At 41.3% G+C, this 20,474-nt stretch overlaps 1 protein-coding gene across 2 annotated transcripts in view; it reads left to right on the top strand.

Moving 5' to 3' along the window:
• Positions 1-4,957: 4,957 nt before the first annotated feature.
• Positions 4,958-20,474, top strand: part of POPDC1 (popeye domain cAMP effector 1) — a 38,790-nt gene continuing 23,273 nt past the window's right edge. The window contains exons 1-6 of one of the 2 annotated variants that reach the window (XM_080664280.1): positions 5,071-5,291; positions 5,699-5,852; positions 8,986-9,222; positions 12,883-13,007; positions 15,536-15,723; positions 16,678-16,786. In XM_080664280.1, coding sequence (XP_080520406.1) covers positions 8,997-9,222; positions 12,883-13,007; positions 15,536-15,723; positions 16,678-16,786 — 648 coding nt within the window. In that variant the 5' untranslated portion in view covers positions 5,071-5,291; positions 5,699-5,852; positions 8,986-8,996. Of the gene's footprint in view, positions 5,292-5,698; positions 5,853-8,985; positions 9,223-12,882; positions 13,008-15,535; positions 15,724-16,677; positions 16,787-20,474 lie in introns of both variants that reach the window. The other variant, XM_080664281.1, reaches the window with a different exon arrangement.

Raw genomic sequence — 20,474 nt, forward strand, 5'->3', positions numbered from 1 at the left:
TCAGGGCACATGCCCTAGTTGAGGGTTTGATCCCCTGTAGGGGGCATGCAGGAGGCAGCTAATCGATATTTCTCTTTCACCAATGTTTCTATCTCTCTATCCCTCTCTCTCTCTAAAAATCAATACAAACATATTTTTAAAAAACTAGTTAGACATTCTTTTTTTTTTTAGTTAGACATTCTTTAAAGCATTCCTTTTTTTTAGGCTCTGGGCCTTGGGATGCAACAATAATAGGAAAGCTTGCACATGAAGATGTGCTTTGAGGTGTTGTTCCCTGTTTTTAATTTAGCCAAACTGTAAATAACCTGTTTGATTATTTTGAACAAACAAACCAACGGAGTCAGTTTAAAAAGCAAAAGTCACCTATCAGAATGGCTAACATTAAAAAAAGTGGTAATAGCAAATGCTAGCAAGAATGTGGAGCAACAGGAACTGTTACTCATTGCTGGTGGGAATGGAAACCGGCACAGCCACTCTGGAAGACAGTTTGGCAGTTTCCTATGAAGCTAACATAGTTTGACCGTACTGTCAAGCAATTGCACTTGTTGGTATTTACTCAAATGAGGTGAAAACATGTCCACACAAAAACCTGAACATAAATGTTTATAGAAGCTGTGTTCATAATTGCCCAAATCTGGAAGAAACCAATAAGTTCTTTAAAAGTGGTGAATGGATAAACAAACTGTGGTACATTCATACTATGAAATATTATGAGCTATCAAGACACAAAGAGACATGGAGTATCCTTAAATGCATATTGCTTACTGAAAGAAGCCAGTCTGAAAAGACAATATTCCATATGATGCCAACTTTGTGGGATTTTGGAGAAGACAAAACTATTGATGTAGTAAAAAATAAATAAATAAATAAATAAATAAAAGCAGTAGTTTCCAGGGGTTAGGGAGAAGAGGAAGGAGGGGGATGAGTAGGTAAAGCACAGGGGATTTTTAGGGCAGTGAAACCATTTGGTATAATACTGTAATGGTGGCTACATGGCATTACCAAAGGAAAACTGTTTCCTCTGCTCACAATACTTCAGACATCATATGTGTGTTTTCCCCACACCAACCAATTCTCCATCTCTCCAGACACCAAATGGGTGTCCCACGATTCAATTCTGACAATAATACCCAGAGTTAGTGCAGATCCCACAGGCTAAGGACTCAGTTCCACAAGCCTGCCCCCCACTTCAGATGCCAATCACAAGTAGTGGGTCCCCAGGTTCATACTTAATGTCCAACTTGGCTATAAATCAGGGTTCCCATGACCTTGTCCTCAGATTTGACATGTAATAATTCAGAGAACTCAGGGAAACACTTATTATCTACTAGAGGCCCGGTGCATGAATTTCATGCATGGGAGGGGGGGTGTCCCTCAGCCTGGCCTGCACCCTCTCCAATCTGGGACCCCTCAGGGGATGTCCGACTGGGATCAGGCCTAAAGCAGCAGTTAGACATCCCTCTCACAATCTGGGACCACTGGCTCCTAACCGCTAACCTGCCTGCCGGCCTGATCACCCCAAACTGCCCTCCCCCCCCCCCCCCCGCCGGCCTGATTGCCTGCAACTGCCCCCCCTGCTGGCCTTCTCACCCACAACTGCCACCTCCTGCTGGCCTGCTCACCCACAACTGCCACCTCCTGCTGGCCTGCTCACCCACAACTGCCACCCCCTGCTGGCCTGATCGCCCCCAACTGCCCCCTCTGCCAGCCTGATAGCCCCCAACTGCACCCCCTGCTGGCCTAATCACCCCCAACTTTGCCCCCCCGCCAGCCTGCTCACCCCCAACTGCCCCCCCTGCCGGCCTGCTCGCCCCCAACTGCCCTCCCTTGCCAGCCTAATCACCCCCAACTGCCCCCTCTGCCAGCCTGGTCACCCCCAACTTACCCCCCCCCCCACCGCTGGCCTGCTCGCCCCCAACTGTCCCCCCTGCCAGCCTGCTCGCCCCCAATTGCCCTCCCTTGCCAGCCTGATCACCCCTAACCATCTCCGCCTCAGCCACCACCACCATGGCTTTGTCTGGAAGGACGTCCAGAAGGTCTGGTCTAATTAGCATATTACCCTTTTATTAGTATAGATAGGTGGATATATGACATTATATATTTGGCAAAACCCATAGTACTGTACAACACAAAGATAAACCCTTATGTAAACTCTTGTTAATAATAATCAATTAACTATTTGTTCAACAATGTGACAAATGCATCACACTAATGCAAAGGGAAACGGTAAGCAGGGGAGAGAGGGAACATTCTACACTAACTGCTTAATAATCTGCAAACCTGAAACTGCTCCAACAAAACAAAGTATATTCATTATTTTTAAAAAGAAAAAATTTGAATAGTCAATGAGGTTGGCTGTCAAACTGGTCAGTGAAAATAGTAATATAACATTTACTGAGAGGAATTTAGTACAGAAAGAATCTAGTTAAATCATTGGTTAATAATCCATGTTTTATCAGAACTGTCTGCCATGAGACCCTATCAGAAGAAGTTATGGTCTCCATGCAATTAGGAGTAACAGTTGAAAGAAAGGCTACACTGACATAAACCAGGGGCAGATATAGATAAGAAAGATAATGCTACATACTTTTAAAGTCAATGACCCCCCCACCAAGTCTTGTTTTATTCTCACATTTATTCTATCTGAATTCTGAAATCTCATCATTTTTTGTCCAAATAGTAAAAGCACACTAGGATGCCCCATCAAGAAATAAAGGCAGAAATAATGGTTTATGTCCATCTAAGATGTGCTAGCCAGTCATGCAGAGAAGACAGGCTGCCCTATATTTTGTCCTTTTCGTTCTATCCTTTTGTGCAAGTTACCTCCTTGCATCATGTTCGTTTTCAAATAGTGCTGAGAATATTTCCATCCTGGATGGTTTGTAATATTCTACACACTCTTGTAACTTACTTTTTCTGTTTAACATCTTTCCATGGGAGACAGTATATAGCTAGAGTTAGAAGGCGGCAGAAACTGTGTAGTGAAGGAGAGTCCAACCTTTGAAACTATCTGGTTCACATCCTGGCTCAGCTGTGTAATCCTGAGCAGGCTACTCAACCTCTCTGCTATTCCAGTTTCCCATCTATAAAATGGAGATCCAAACAGTAACTGCTTCTTCATAGGGCCTGTTGTGAAGATTCAATGGCTTAATAGATCTTAATCGCTTACAACAGTGCCTGGCACTCTATATCAGGGTCAGTAAAATTGTTCAGTGAAGGGTCAAATAAATATTTAAGGCTTTGCAGGGTCATATGGTTTCTGTTGCAACCCCTCAGTGATGCCTTTGTAGGACAAATGCAGCTATAAATGAATGAGGTGGCTGGTTCCAATTAAACTTTATGGTCCCTGAACTTGAATTTCATATAATTTTCACATGTCATGAAATATTATTCATCTTTTGATTTTTTCAACTATTAAAAATGTAAACACTTTTAGCTCAGAGTTTGTACAAACATGGGCAGTAGGCTGGGTTTTAGGGCCATTGTTTGCTGACCTGTCTTCTATCTAATTAATAGACATTATTATGTCTTTATTATCTTACTATAAATTATTTTAAATGGCTGCTTATAACAAGATTGTTTGGATGTCCTATAATTTACTTCGTCCCCTACAGTTAGAATTTAGGTTGTTTCCAGTACTCATTGTATGTCACCCTCCAATGAATATCCATGCAAAATCTTTGGGCACGTTTATTATTACATCCACATCCTCAAGTGTGTCTATTGGTAGCAACTGAAATGGCTGGCAGAGCATCTAGAAAGAAATAGACTGAAGAAGTAGCCTTGAAAATTAATCTTATATAGTTATAGCAAATTTCAAACATGTTAGAGGAGCTTTATAAGTAAAACATATATTCGCGTACATAGAACTATGTACCACATACCACTCTAAGCCATATAGTATATAATCATTTAGTCCTCAAAACCATCCTAGGAGGTACAAGTGCAATATCATCATCATCACCATCATTACCAGCCCCATAGTACAGAAGAAGAAACTGAGGCACGGAAAGCTAAGTGACTCCCCCAAAGGCACAGTTGGCTGTAGAAGAGGCAGGGTTCACACCTGGTCTGTCCAGCACTATTACCTATGATCTAGAATGCTGAGCTGCCCCTTACTGGTGAGACGTGGCACTCGGAGGTACTCACTTTATCATGTAACTAGTGTTTTGTATATTTAGATCATGTTTGGCACCCATGAGGGACCCCAGACTCTAGTAATAGGCACAAATTCCATCCCATAATGGGACACTTGGGTGGAAACTGTGAATGCCCATCTAACCTTCCTCTGTAGTCATCCAGCCCTCCCCCTCATGCCAACTTTTCATTAATTTGCCCTGCATTTCTTACCCACATAGCTGTCCTCTACAAACAGTAAAGATTGATTGGAGCGTACTTTCACGTCTTGTTTTCCAATTTAAGGTCCCAACTCGACCAAATTTACGTGGCCTATTCGGTGGAGCTTCGCTTACAAGAGAGGGCCCCGCACCGCCAAGGGAATGCAAATTTCGGATAAATGCTCTCCTTTGAAAACAAAACAGTGGGTCTCGTCAAAAGTCTCTCCCTCGTGGCACCCGCAGCAGCAGGGCTGGCTTGGTCCGGCCCCTGGCGGGTCCCCGAGGGCGGTGTCCTGAGTCCATGTGAACCAAACCGCCAGCCTCCGCCGCCAGGTTCAGACGCGCGCAGCGCGCTCTCCGGCCCCTCGCTGCCGGTGCTGAGCAGCGGGCGATTGTCCCAGACAGGACTGAGGCGCGGGGGTCGTTCGGCTTTGCAGGGGAAATGAAGATTCTAGTTCTCATTTCTTATCCTCTCTTCTCTCCCCGCGGGACTCTGCTGCTCGAGGTACCCCAGGGGGATGAGCGACCGCCGCCGCCGGTCCCAAGATGCCGCCCGCACCCACACTCATGACCAAACAAGGGCAGAATCGAGCAGTAGAGAGGAAACAGGGGAAGAAAGAAGCGGGTGTTTCAAAGTGATCACGGTGCTGCCGCCGGGCTGGGAGTTGGAGGAGCCGGGAGGGGAGTCGGGTGGAGGGCTGGGGCTCCGCCCGCCGTGGAGCGCCGGGCGCGTGCGCTGTGCGGACCCAGCCCCGGCCGCTGCCTATTTTAGTCTGAGCGGCTGCGGGCGCGGGGACCCGACGCGCGCCGAGGAGCCTCCGGACCCGCCGAACCTCCGAGGCTTGGGCGTCTGGGCGCCCGTCGAGCCGCCGCGCCGGGGTCCCCCGCGCCCCGCCGCTCGCTGCTCCAAACTTTGGCCAGCGCCGCCCAGGCTCGGTGCCAGGGACAAGCCAGGTAAGGAGCTGGAGGCGCAGCTGACACCCGGAGCCCGGCTATTTGCAGCCTCGCGCTCCCGGGCTAAATCGGGAAGCGAAAGTTGGATCCCTGCTCCACTGGGAGCAACTTTGCGGGCCCCGGCGCCCCGCCTGCTCCTCGCTGGCCGCGCCCTCTCGAGGGCTTCCCTGTCCCTCGAAGCCGCTCTGCTCCGCGGGTCTAGGCGTTTGGCCTCAGACCCTCAAGTGTCCGCTGCCGCCACTCGGGTTGGGAGTGCCAGCGTTCCTGGGCGCTCGGGCCCCATCGGGTGCCCGTTCCCGCGCTCTGCCTCTGGCAGATCCTTGGGGAGCTCGGCCTCTCCTCTCCCCGCTGGCCTCCCGGGGTTCCCTGACCCTGAACCCACTACGGCTCCTCCCCGCCTCCTGTAGGGCCGCCGGGTCCTGCACCGAGACGGTGCACTGTGTCGCTGCCGGCCCGGAGCTGGGAGGGTGAGAAGGAACGCGCTAAGGGCGCATCCCTCGTGGCCCGGGAGCTCGGGATCCAGGAGAACAGTTGATACTGACCCCTTCTTTCAGGAACCAGGTGAGCCGGGGCCCGGGGTGCGTAAATGGCTCGAGAACCCGAGATCCTCGCCACCTCTACCATCCCACCTATTCCCTATCCCCGAGCCCTCATTAACCAGGCTTTGGGAAACCGGTTGTTGGCCACACAAGTTACAGAAATTGCTTGTTTCTAAGAGTGAAACGGCTCTTAGCGACATAATGCCCTTTGGGATTTCGAAGATATGCAAAGGTTCCGTTGGAATTACAGAGTGAATTGAATAAGTATACTAGCACGACTTTTGCTCATTGCTGTTACCTTTTTCATTTTTTAAAAATGTTTTATTGATTTTTTGCAGAGAAGAGGGGAGAGGGATAGAGAGCTAGAAACATCAATGAGAGAGAAACATCAATCAGCTGCCTCCTGCACACCTCCCACTCGGGATGTGCCCGCAACCAAGGTACATGCCCCTGACCGGAATCGAACCTGGGACCCCTCAGTCCTTAGGCCCATGCTCTATCCACTGAGCCAAACCGGTTAGGGCTGTTTTTCATTTTTATAGTTTGGTGGAGGGTTAAGGTGAGTTTCACCATTTAGCTATTTAGCTTGCAAACACCTTTCAGAAAACCAGTAGATAAATAGGACTTTACTAGAACCAGTAATTTTAGGAATTAGACTCCTAGAACTAATGGAAGAAAGAAGTTTTCTTAATCGAAATGAATCTGAAAGTTTACCATACTCATCTGCCTCATTAGACCCATTCATTCTCTGTATAAGGATAGTTCAGTGTAAACCACTTAAATCCACTATTACAAATCAAAGGAAGCTGAAATTGGCAAGATCCTATCAATATTTATCGACAATAGGTAACTAGCATTTCAAAATAGACATACAGGTAAATATATATAGACATATAGTAGACAATAAATATATAAGTAAAATTATTTATAATATATAATGTTAATATCATACAATATAATAAATACATATAGAAACTTAAATGTATGAACTGTGTGTATATAAATATCTAATAAGGTGTAGTGCATCAAAATATATTATAAGATGATCTCAACTTTAAAAAATTTATATTATTATTTCCCTGGTTCTTGGGTCAGTAGATTATAGTTTTCCTGTCATTTCTCTTGGACCAAAAATTGGTACTTTTCATACTGCAGTGAATTAGTTGGTAATACAAGTATAATCAGGTGAATGTGTGTGTGTGTGGGGGGGGGGGTGTTAATTAACTTATTATATAAATGTGTATTAGAGGCACAGGCCATTTAATTTGAAGAGGTTTGAGACCTCTAGTCCAGCTGCCTCTGTTCAAGGACTCTGACTCTCAACCTCAGGAAGGGTAGCCATTCTCCCGTCTTTACTGCTGAGGTTTGGGGAGGCTGAAAAGTGATTTCTAACTGTGTTCCTCATTGTTTGTGTCCCCTCCGTATGGCTTTCACCTCTGGCATTCTCTACATAGATGAATATGTCATTGACCCTGCCTCATGGAGAACATAGGGTAGTTAGGAGAACAAATAGGACAAAGGGAGTGAAATCGCATTCTAAGGTACAACAGAAATGGTAGTTGTTGTTAGCTTACGTAATGCTAACACATAAGCTGACATAGACAGAAGCTTATGACTGATATCCCTCCTGCAGAAATTATGAGGTTAATTCTGATTTGATTCCCAATGAAAACAAACTTTGTGTAGGTAGAGTTACTAAAATAATGATGTCCCCTATCCTAATAGGCTTCTATTTTTATGGATTCAAACACTTGGAAAGTAGTTGAATTTTTGTCATTTCTTTTCTTTTTGCAGAAAATTAATACTAAGTCAACTATTTCTCTTGTATTTATGAGCTATTTCAGAATTATGTGAAGAGATCTTTAAATGACTTGATCATTTCATTCACAGTTTGTAAGTTTGTGTGTATGTTCTCTAATCATCTTAAGAGATGTGGAATTCTTATACATTTGTCTAATAATATATTTTCAAAATGCCCAACCTGCACCAATTATTTTCCCACCTAAAACCTTTAGTATGATGAAAACAATGAATGGAAAATATGGTTAATTGTATAACCTTATTTGGAAAGAAATACATATTTTAAATTAAAGGTATTTTCAGTTCCCATTTTGAATTCTTGAAACAGAATAATTCACCTATTCTGTAAATCTACATAGTTTTTGTCAGGGACCAATTTGTATAAATAATAGAAAGAGTTGTTTAAATATCAGAGATGGAGGACAGGTAATATGGTCAGAAAGTAGTGCCACTTTGTGTAAAATACTTATTCTTTGAAATATATTCACCACAGATTTTAATATTAAATAGTTCAATGTATATTCATGTCCTACATATAAGTAAAATGGAAGTTTGCTACTTTTCAATTTGTGAGATGCAACCAACTAGGATATTTATGGGAAAGTAGAGATTTAAATTAGACACTAAAACATGGAGTAAACGTTATATCTTTCTGTGTATACATAAATGATTATAGTAATGTATTCATTATGTACATATATGATAATGTAGAATGTATATTCATAATGTATTATACAGTTACTTCACAATATAACAGTAGAGCCTTCTAAATATCCTAAGCCTTCATATTTAAAAATGAGGGCATTAGTTTTTTCAAAGTATTCAAAAAATAAGTTATTCCAGTTTTTGTTCCTATTTTTAGATTTAGTTTACTATTGGAAATATTATGGAAGACTATACTAAATAACTTTGTAATTGCTGTAGTTTGTGCACATTGGTGATTATCTTTCAGACTAGCTAATTCCACCATTCCTCTCTTTCACCATCATGTATGTGTATATACAGATATGTATATTACAGATATATATACATATATATATATATATATATATATATATATATAAATATCAGAGAATAGTTGTGCACCATGCTAAATATTTTATGTATTTTATTTCACTTAATGGTAAAGTCAAATGTTAATCATAAAGTCAAATGAGGAATTATTATCATCATTTAACAGATAAGGATTCAGTATGTAACAGAGCTTGGATTGGGACCTGGTCTGTCCGATTCACAAGCACCAGAGAAGTCTATTTACCAGCATTTGGTTCACAGAAATAATTTTGGTATAACACTTATGGGGGTGATAAGTACAGCCACCATTTTTATGATTGTCCTTTTGTTTGTTTTTACAGGAATTTTCAAGATGAATTATACTGAGTCCAGCCCATTGGCAGAATTGCCTGCAATAGGTTTTACACCTAAGTTAGAAAGTATTATACCTGTGCCTTCCAATGAGACCACTTGTGAAAACTGGAGAGAAATACATCATCTGGTTTTTCATGTAGCAAATATTTTTTTTGCAATTGGGTTGGTTATTCCAACTACTCTCCACCTCCACATGATACTTCTTAGGGGGATGTTAGCTATAGGTAAGAAACCTAACTGAGATTTTATGTAGCTTCTGTAACTGGCACCTGATGGGTTTTGCACTGGGGGCTTTAGAGAATTCCCTGTCAGGTCGATAGCATACCAAACATATGTATTTGTTATTGACTTAGCAGTGTCTCAAGTAACTTAGACCATAGGCCTTTGTCAGCCATACCCTTATTTTAGATAATCACAAAGATGTTTTCATGTGTTCTTTAGATTTCCCAGATATCAGTAAATCCCTTCCTATGTAAGAGTGTGGATTTTGGAGCCAGATTTTATGCTTTGAATCCTGGTTCCAGCACTTGCTAACTGTGTAACTGGAGCAAGTGATTTAACCTCTCTATACTTCAGTTTCCACGTGAGTCCAGTAGGGTAAAAATACTAGTAATACCTCCTCCTATGGTTGTTGTGAGTGTGTGTGTCTGTGTGTGTGTACACATTTGTCTTACAATAGTGCTTGGCACAGTAAGTACTAGTCTTCAATATTACTATTTGAATAGGCATATACTTACTATGGGCAGAAGCAACATTAGGAACAAGAGCAATTACCCAGACACAATAGTTTAAATAAAACTTTTATGAGGGGCTCCAGTAACCCTGATGAAGCAGATTAAATTGATTCACATCAAAATACTAAAACAATTGAATTTATTTTTTGTAGCCAGTGATTCTTTTTTTTTTACATATTTTTGTTGATTTCAGAGAGGAAGGGAGAGGGAGAAGGAGATAAAAACATCAATGATGAGAAAGAATCATTCATTGGCTGCCTTCTGCAGGCCCCACACTGGGGATCAAGCCCACAGCCCAGGCATGTGCCCTTGAGCAGAATCGAATCTGGGATCCTTCAGTCTGCAGGTCAATGCTTTATCCACTGAGCCAAACCGGCTAGGGTTTCCAGCCGTGGGCAAACTACGGCCCGCGGGCCAGATCCGGCTGTTCTATCTGGTTCTCTTGGTCTCCCCTCCGCTCCTTTACTTTGAATTTATATTAGTTCACACAAACACTCTATCCATGCTTTTGTTCCGGCCCTCCGGTCCAGTTTAAGAACCCATTGTGGCCTCGAGTCAAAAAGTTTGCCCACCCCTGGTTTAGCCAGTGATTTTTGACAAATTACTCTCGTGATTATTTCCCTAATGATTCATTTATTCAGGTGTATTTTTGAGCACCTGTGATTTGTCAGACAAAGTTTGAGAAGGCAGTCTCCCTTCTTGAGAAAGACACTCTTTTAGGACCAGAGAACAGATGGGTGGCCATATGTGATGCAGGGATGCCCAGTGCCAGGGAGAAATGGAGAGAGTGATATGCTTAGCATGAAGGTGGAGCAAGGTCCCACTGAGGAAATGACGTAGGAGCTGGCTTTTGGAAGATGAGCAGGATTCCTTTGAGTGTGAGTGTGTGTGGTATCCAGGTAAAAGGCACAGGGGAGAAGGCATATTTAGGGAGAATGAACACTAGCTCATTGTGCCTCAAATATATGAAATATGGCATGGAATGGCCAATGAGCTAATATGGAAGGGTAGCTATAAGGTAGCTTGTGGGACTTCCTTGTCTGTTACCTCTGAGTAAGACAGGGATTGCAGCAGGAGAGCAGAGTGTTGAATGGAAAAAACAACACCCTATAAAAATCAAAAGCAAAAAATGAGTTTGAAGACAGAGTTTTGGAGGTGGACTAAGGAGATAATTTAACACTTTATAAATGAAGAAACTGAGGCCTGGAGAAGTTAAATGACTCATCAAAACTAAGGCTGGGAGATGGTAGCCTACCCAGGACTGTAATTCAGGTCCTCCAGCTTCCCAGCCAGCCCTCCCATCAGGTTATCCTGTCTCATTGAAGTAATAGTTTACATTTTTTCAAATTTAGCTATGAAATATTTAAAGAACATTTAAAGTTTTACATTTCATGCTGCTATTTAGGTGCCCCAAATTATTCTGATGGAGAAAAAAATTGCAAATGAATAACTTTTTAACATGGGAGGTTAGCTTTTATGTGTGTGTCATTGATATATTTGTATAATATTTGTTATTTTATTTTAAATTAAAAAGATATATATTGATGCTCTCACTATAAAATTAATCAAAAGAAGCTATTGATATTTGATTTAAAGTAAAAGACTCGATAAGAAAAACTAGGAAGATTCTCATAGGTGAATGAATAACCACCAAATGGTTAGAAGATATTCAGATGGTAAAATATTCAAACTCACCAGAAATCATGGAAATGCAAAATATAACTGTACAAATTATGCAAAATTCCTCACTATCAAATTAAGGGTTTTCAAATTTTATAATATTGACAGTTTGATACTTGCATCCCCAACTAATAGGATTATAAATTTTAGAAACCTTTTGGAAAACAATTCTTCAATGTCATCAAAAGCTATGAAGTTCATTCCCTTGACTTACTGTCAGATAATCTACCCCTAAGCAAACAGTCACAAAAACAGATCAATTTTTACATATAAAGAGATTTTTGGCTACTTATCAAAAATTACACCTCAAACGAATATCATCTGTCCACCAATAGGGAGATGGTTAAATAAATGATGGTCTAATCAGTTACAGTCATTAAAAACTACATATGCTATCTCATCTCTAAAATTAAATAAAATTGTAATAAACCTTATCTCAAAAGGTTGCTATGATATTTAAATAAAGTAAATGTATCTTATAAAGATAATTCTAACTCCAAAGGACTAACCAAATACCAGTAATTATTTTCCTCTTGGAAAAATTCAGAGGACACTGCTTTGTTATTTTATTTATTGTCCATCGGTTAGTGATAATAAACTTACAAAACAATCAGTAGCTTTCTGTAATCCAAACTGCTACTTACACTAACATGAATTAACTAGAGGCCCAGTGCATGAAATTCATGCATGAGGGAGGGGGTGCCTTAGCCCGGCCTCCGCAATCCGGAACCACTGGCTCCTAACCACTCTGCCTGCCTGATTGCCCCTAACCCCTCTGCCTGCCTGCCTGCCTGATCGCCCCTAACCACTCTGCCTGCCTGCCTGATCGCTCCTAACCACTCTCCCTGCCTGCCTGATCATTCCTAACTGCTCACCTGCCTGCCTGATCGATCATCCCTAACCGTCTCTGCCTCAGCCTCCTGCTGCCACAGCTTCATCCAGAAGGACGTCTGGAAGGTCGTTGGGCTGCCCAGTCTAATTAGCATATTATGCTTTTATTATTATAGATGAGTCTTGATAACACTTAGAATTATAATAGATTTATTTTGAATATTTTAATTATGTATCTTAAAAATAATTTCAGATTCACCTGCCAAAAAACCCACCTACGTACTCAAAGACTTCTAATATAATGGGAAAATTGCTGCAATAAGTAACAGAGTATGTTTTAAAATTACATATGGTAGTTTTGCCATCAGGTAACAATGTACAAACACTGTAAAGAAGTATTAAATATCAGTAGTGGTTTTCTCTAAGTAGTAGAATTACAGATTTTAAAAAATATTTTCTAACTTTACAAATTTTCTGCAACAAAGCATGTTTTTCTTTTTGACAATCAGACCAAAAAAATGAAAATGTGATGTTTGGCTTAGGTATTTCTAGAATGTGTTTGGTTTATTTTATAATTTATTAAGCTTCGTGCCAAAGCTGTTCTAAACATCTAACATATTTAATTTTGTTATTCAACAGGATGCTCCTTTTACATCATGTGGGCCACACTCTACCGATGTGCCTTGGATATCGTGATCTGGAACTCGGTGTTCCTGGGTGTCAATATGTTGCATCTTTCATATCTTTTGTTCAAGAAAAGACCGGTAATTACTAAAAATTAATTAGCAAGGAAGAGATTTTTAAAGCTTAAAAGTTTTTAGAGCACTTTGTTCAGACTTGAGAATAAGCATCTAACATCATTAGTCCCTTCAATATCATTCCGGATGAGACTTACTCTTTACATATGCCTGAAAGTGAAACATTTGAATACCGTGAAATGTGTTCTACAGATGGGTTTTTTAAACTTTTAAAATCATTAGGGCAGTTTAGACATGAGACAGCTTGATAGTATTCTCTCTTTTTTCATCATATAACTTCATTATTTCTTTTGTATATTGATATTCAAATGTTACTTGGGAATATCTTTGCCTATTTATAAAATTAATTATAGGCAACTTCAATAAACATATTAGCAATTTACAAATACCTCATGCTATGTTTTTCATGCTAGTTTTTAAATATAATGACTATATTTTTCCTTATGCTCAAAATATTCATTTAAGGATATCACCATTTTTGGTGAGTTGTCATCAAAACACTAGGATTTAACTTCTTTTCAATTCTGATTTATCTTGCTGTGTTTCCTTGGTTATACCAAGAACAAAAAGGTGTAGATAGAACAGGAAAACAGCAGGGCTCCTAGAATTCACTCCATACTTGTTTACTGACTGTCCAAGGCACACGCAAATACTCAGTAAAGTAAAACACTCAGTGCTTGCCCTTGCCCTAATCTTGTGCTCAAGGCCAGATGTGTGTAGAAAACAAGACAATTCATGGGAAATTACAGATGATATATATAATAGACATTCCATGAGAGTATAGCCCAGCCTGTTTTCCCTAGTGTATTACTTTTCTCTAGGTTATGCTGCATAATAAACAACTTGAAAGTCTCAGTGATACACACCAGCAACAGGTTTTTTCTCACCCGCCTTATATGTGGATTCTGGCAGCTGTGTGTCAACCGTGACTCTCTTCCATGTGTCTTCTTCATTTCGGGGTCTCTGCTGAAGCAGCAGGTTCTGCTTGCACATGCATTCTCATAGCAGAGAGAGAAGTACAAGAGACCCAGTGTCTCTTAAAGTTTCTGCTCTGCAGGGGGTATATGTCAGTTCTGTTCACATTTTATTGGCCATAGCAAGTGACACGGCCATGCCTGATAATGTGGGGGTAGGATGGGGTTAGGGGATGTATAATCCTCTTACAGGGGGTGGGAGCAGTAAATAGTTGGGAATAATAATATTATCTACCACACTTATTATTGTATTCCCTGTTCCTGTCAACCATGATTGGCACATAGTAGGTGCTCAAAAAACATTTGATGACTGAATGCTTTCAAAGAGAAGCATTAAGAGGGCTTCATGGAACTGGGGCTTGGGCTAAGACTTGCAGGTTATGAATATGAGTCAGTAGACTTCAGTTCATATGTTCATTACTGGGCTACTCTGGCTAGTGTACATACTGGGATTGGGACATACATGTGAATAAGTTATTTTAAACACATCACTAGCACTCCAGAGTGGAGGAGGGAAATGACGGTAATAATGAGGATTACAGTTTCTGAATGTAAGCATTTGCTGGAACCCAAGTTTTGAACATAAGGTTCAGAAGTTGCTGATGTGATGGCAGCTCCCCATGAGTAAATCACTTAATATCTGTGCTTTTGTGTGTTTTCTCAGACTATAAGCCAACTTTTTTGAAAAATATAAATGCTGGTTCTTCATTGCAATTAAACAGCAGGACAAGTAGTCCTCTGGATGTATAAGCTTCATAGTGTGACTGCCATAGATTCTGTTGGGATGGATGATCACTTGAACCCCAAAGTTCATTGGCATGCAGTCCAGTTTTCCCAGACGAATGCTGGGCCCAAAGATGGGTGTGACCTGGGCTTGGTTGTCTCACAACAGAGGCAATTGAGTCATTTTGCTTTTCTCTTCCTCCAGTAGCCAGTCTTACTCACCAGTGGGTTCTCTCTTCTACAGATTTTATTTTAGCTTAGCATAAAACTGCTACACTGAAACCTTTTTACACTCCTCACTGTGCTTCAGAATAAATAAATGAGAAGCAATGTTTGCAGCTGTGGGCAATTATTTTCCTGTATCGATGCATTGAATGATAATTACATGTAGATAAAAAACCTAATGTATGTATTTTCATAAATGTGCTTTTACATTGATTCCTATTTTTGTTTATTTTCTGCGAAATATTTCAAAGTTAGTGTAATTTCTGTGAAACAGTATTGTTCTAAAAATAAAAAGGTTTTGTGTTGTTTATAGAAAATGCTAAGATTGGGAAGGTGAATGCTGTAATAACATTCACAACCTCCACAGTTGCTTTATAGCAGCTAGGGAGAGGTGTGATCAATAGTGCAAATCTTCCCCATATGCTCTCTGCAAAAATGCCCTTTTAGCCTCTAAACCGATATCATCACTTACTGTGTGAGATTCCACTGACTGAAATATGGAACAGCGAGGGTCTGCATTACAAATTTATTCCCAAAACGGTACTTGGACCACAGACGCCACTGTTTTGATATTGCTGCATTAGTACAGCATCTGTCATGGCTGCATTTCAGGTCAAGATTGAAAAGGAACTCAATGGCGTATACCGGCGATTGTTTGAACCACTCCGAGTGCCTCCAGATTTGTTCAGAAGATTAACTGGACAGTTTTGTATGATCCAAACCTTGACAAAGGGCCAGACTTATGCTGCAGAGGATAAAACCTCAGTTGACGACCGTCTGAGTATTCTCTTGAAGGGAAGGTAAGTGATCTTCTCATGGCCCCTAGGTAGAGAGTGAATGGAAGGGGATATCTATATATATAAAAGCCTAATATGCAAAGTGTCCCCTCGGGAGTTCGATCACTCGTTATGACGTGTGCTGACCACCAGCGGATGGCGCAGAAGGAAGGAAGGCCTCAGCCAGCAGCCAACAGCCGGGGAAGGGAGATGGGAAAGGGAGGCCCCAGCTGGCAGCTGGCAGCTGAGGAAGGGAGGCCCCGGCCAGCAGCCAGCAGCTGCTAGGGACCCTACCTGTGCACGAATTTCGTGCACTGGGCCCCTAGTTGTCAAATAATGGAGGAAGCGGTGGCAGACTTTGTTGGTGGGGAACTTGAATTTCATGGCTGCATTTTGGAACACTACAGAGCGACATGTTAGTTACCTGGAATTTGCTGCTCTCAACCTTGCTGGTGTCAGGATTTTCAGTTGTGAACACTGTTCATCTTTTTTTTACCTTTTATTTAAAGTTAATGAATCAAAATTGAAGTAGGTTTAAATTAGGCACTAAAGTTCAAGAAGCTTGTGCATGTTTCAGAGGTGATTATTTTTTAATATCATAAGTATAACTTCTAGGAATATCAGCCTTCTAGGAAGAGCCTAGTGTATATTGTTCTGGAATAATCATTAATACCACCCTTTCTCTCTCAAAAGTTCCTGAGTTTGAGTATGACCACTGTAGGTATAAGAGCGATGGTAGCTATTGGAAGGTACACATGTGGGTCAATGCTAGAACCTGTCTTCTTTTTCTTATTGTTGGTGAAATTTATTTTGAAATAAATACTTGTCTTTGGGAAGTACTTTTAATTATGTCAGTCATCTGTGGAGTCTTTAAAACTTAACATAAAATCAAAACCCATAAGATTATGGAGATTTTAAGGATCGTCATGTTATTTTGTGAGATATTATGCATTTATTAACATTAATTTCTGTTATCAGAATGAAGGTCTCCTATCGAGGACATTTTCTGCATAACATTTACCCCTGTGCCTTTATAGATTCTCCTGAATTTAGATCAACTCAGATGCACAAAGGTGAAAAATTCCAGGTATGTTTTGGCATGGTGTTTTTTGAGGATATTTATTTACTTTATCAATTTACTTTAAATTGAGGTATAGTTGACATATAACATTATATTAGTTTCAGGTGTACAACATAATGGTTCAATATTTGTATATATTGCAAACAACACCCCAACAAGTCTAGTTAACATTTATCACCATACATAATTACATATCTTTTCTTGTGATGAGTATTTTTTTAAATCCAGCATGATTTTCAGGAAGACTGAAACCAGTTCATGTCTCAGTCCAAAGGATATTATAGACATACAGTTTAGCTTTTTTGCAATGGTTTCAGCCATGCCCTACTCCCACCCTGCCCGAGTAACTGGCTTGAGTAACAGGACAACTCGTTAAAGTGACGTACTCTTACTAGAGGTCTTGGACATATTCACTGACTGGTTGCAATGCTATTCCCACGCAGCTGAGCTTAAGCTACAGAAGCAAGTGCTATATACCCGGGCTCCTTCAATTTACACTCTCATCTTGTGTTTGCGAGAGTCAGCCGTGCACTGAGATTTATGTTCATATTGTTATCTTCAGTCACCACCTTTACAACTAGAACAGGGCCACTTCTTTCCTCTGACCTCCTTACAATTTTTTCCAAAGCCTCTGTGTATAGTAGCAAGTGCTTTTACACAATAGTTCAGTCTTACAGGATCCTGAAGAGAGTGGGATTTGGAGAGAGGCTGGGAACTGAACCTCCTTCATTTCTAGAAGCAAATGGCTCCCTGCGAGGCCTGAGATATAACATGCATTATCATTTCTACTGAACTTCAAATTATTATATTTATAATTGACCAAAAAAAAAGAATTCCTACTAGTAGTTACAGTTCTCTTTCTTCTTGGGGTCTGGAATTGGGATTTGGTAGTTGACAAGTGTTCCTGATAATTGCTGTGAAGATTCCATGACCCAAATAGAGGTACCATAGCTGGGTGAAGGGTATGCATTCAGCCTTTCCAAACACCAGTCGGCTATTCTCTGCATAGAGTCGGGGTAGCATTTCCTAACTGATTAATGGATAACAATTACTCCAGCATCATCCAACCTGTATTCTGTACAGTTGGTTCAGACTCCATCAGAGTGAGCCCTCCGGAGAGACTGTGTACAAAATGTTCCTATTGGCAGTTACTCAAGAGTAAAAATAGCTGTTGCACATCTGTGTAGGAGTACATCACCTCTTAATGAAGCAAGTTCCCAAATGAAAAATGTCTCATGTTCCCATGGCCAGTGTCTTACTAATTGTGCCTAAGGCAGAGGACACTTGAAATGGTCAGTGGTAACTGTTCCACTCCGTACTCTTTACCTGCTAATCTGACTTTTCTCTAATTCTGAACCGTTAGTTACAAGTACTCTAACAAGGAGCTACTTCCTTTACATGTTTGTTTCGGTTTGTTCTTTGGCAGTGGTACTAATGAATTATACAATAGGATGAAAGGAAGGCAGGTGGACTTGCCTGCACAGCAAATGTTGTTCAGGGACATGGGGTAACTGTAATGATAGACACAGTGGTAGAGCTGAGAAACAGATTCTGAACTTGTGGCTGCTCCAGACCAAAGTTCCTGTGAAACTGCTGTTTCTGGTTCTAGTCCATTCGGCAACTCCCTCAGACACCCTTGTTCTTGTGTATCGTCTTCTCATTGTGTGAGGTGTAGAGTGGCTTGGACTCTAAGGCAGGTCCTCAAACTTTTTAAACAGGGGGCCAGTTCACTGTCCCTCAGACCGTTGGAGGGCCGGACTATAGTTTAAAAAAAAAACTATGAACAAATTCCTATGCGCACTGTGGGCCCGGGACGAGTTGGCTGCTAAGCAGGACAAGCAGCGGCACCCGGCGGGCTGGATAAATGTCCTCGGCGGGCCGCATGTGGCCCGCGGGCCGTAGTTTGAGGACCCCTGCTCTAAGGTGAGGGGCTGACCCAGGACCTTGAGGTAATCACACCAAACCTGGCTGTAAATGCTTTAGTTGAACTCTACCTGAAAGAAATGATTCCGTGTCTTCCATTGCCATGTTTGCTTTTATTTCTTCAGTAAAATTCTTCACAAGAACTCAAGAAGTATGGCTCTGCTAAGGATAACCTAATACCTCAAGAAGTGATTTATTTTACAGAAGCTTTAAATATTTCAATATTGATTTATAAAAATCCCTCATTAAAGTATGTTTTACTTGACTGTTGTGACAGGAAATAATTAACTAGACACTTCCGACTTAATACCTGCTCTTATGGACTTGTAAGTCACTCATACTTACTGCAGTGATAGCTTATTATTCGAATACTATTATTAAGTTTAAATTTAATTATAATTTAAACATGTTTAAAGAGTTTTTTTAACCATCAATAAGAAATGGATTTGCTAAGCAAATTATAGTATCATATAAATACCATTGCCTCCATGGAAATGAAGTTTTAAAATGGTTGGAAAGAAATGAAATGCCTTACCTATCACCTAGTTAAAATTTCTTCTCCTGGATGAATTCCAACTCCTTTTTAAATTCCTTGTCCCACTGTTCATGCATTATATTTTCCAAAGTCATGGATGACATCTTTGTAAAATGAAGGCACCTCAACTCGCCAAACCCTTTCTTCAGCACTTAGGTGCCTGGCTGGGCCGCTGTGAGTACCTGGTGCTCACCTTTCTCTAATTATTCCTACTGGTATAGTCACCTTGCGTTTACGTACCAATCCGCTACTGTTTCTGGGGACTCCCAAGGACTGGCTGGACCGTATACTTCTTATCCTATAATTATTATCTTTTTTGGTCATATATCTTTCCTTTTTGGCTTCCTCCACTAGAATATCAACTTTATGACATGTGCTTAGCTGGTCTTTGTCTGAGGGACTTTCAGTGGACTGTGAGCCAACCTTATGGCCACTTGGCCAGATTACTTTCTATTTGGCCATCTTGAAGAATATTGGTGGTTGGGGGAGAATATTGGACATGCTGGGTAGGGTTTGGCCTGGTGGGAAAATACGCCTGGGCTGAAAGTCAGAAGTGTTCACTCCACCACTAGTTAACATGTGTTCATGAATACATTTTTTGCTGCTTCTCATTTGGCATCTGAAAAATAGGGGAGAATATAACCTGTTTTATCTTAAAGGCAATCTATCTATATAAAAGCCTAAGCGACCATTCGACCATTGGACTGGTAGCTATGACGAGCACTGACCACTAGGGGGCAGACGCTCCACCCAGTAGGTTAGCTTGCTGCTAGGGTCTGGCCGATCGTGACTGGGCAAGACGATCAGGACTGGGCAAGACAGGCCGGACACGCCCTGGAGCCTTCCTGCAGTCAGTCCCTCCTCAGCCCCGGATCCTGCACTGATGGGGTCCCTCAGCCTGGCCTGTGTGCTCTTGCAATCTGGGATCCCTCAGGGGATGTTGGAGAGCCAGTTTCCGCCTGATCCCCGCAAGCCAGGCCGACGGACCCCACTGGTGCACGAATCCATACACTGGGCCTCTAGTACATATATAAAATGAGTGACATTATATTTGACTGTCATTCCCTAGCCATTCTCTACAGCTTTCCCCTGTTCTACATTTGTCAAATACTGCTACCTGAGGGTGTCATATTTCATTTATTTACTATCAGCTTCCTTCACTAGCATGCAAACTTCACAGGGTAAGATCTTATCTTTCTTGTTCATCATTGTGAGCTCATTGCCTTGAACAGTGTC

The sequence above is a fragment of the Plecotus auritus genome (assembly GCF_963455305.1).
Source record: "Plecotus auritus genome assembly, chromosome: 4".
Lineage (NCBI taxonomy): Eukaryota > Metazoa > Chordata > Mammalia > Chiroptera > Vespertilionidae > Plecotus > Plecotus auritus.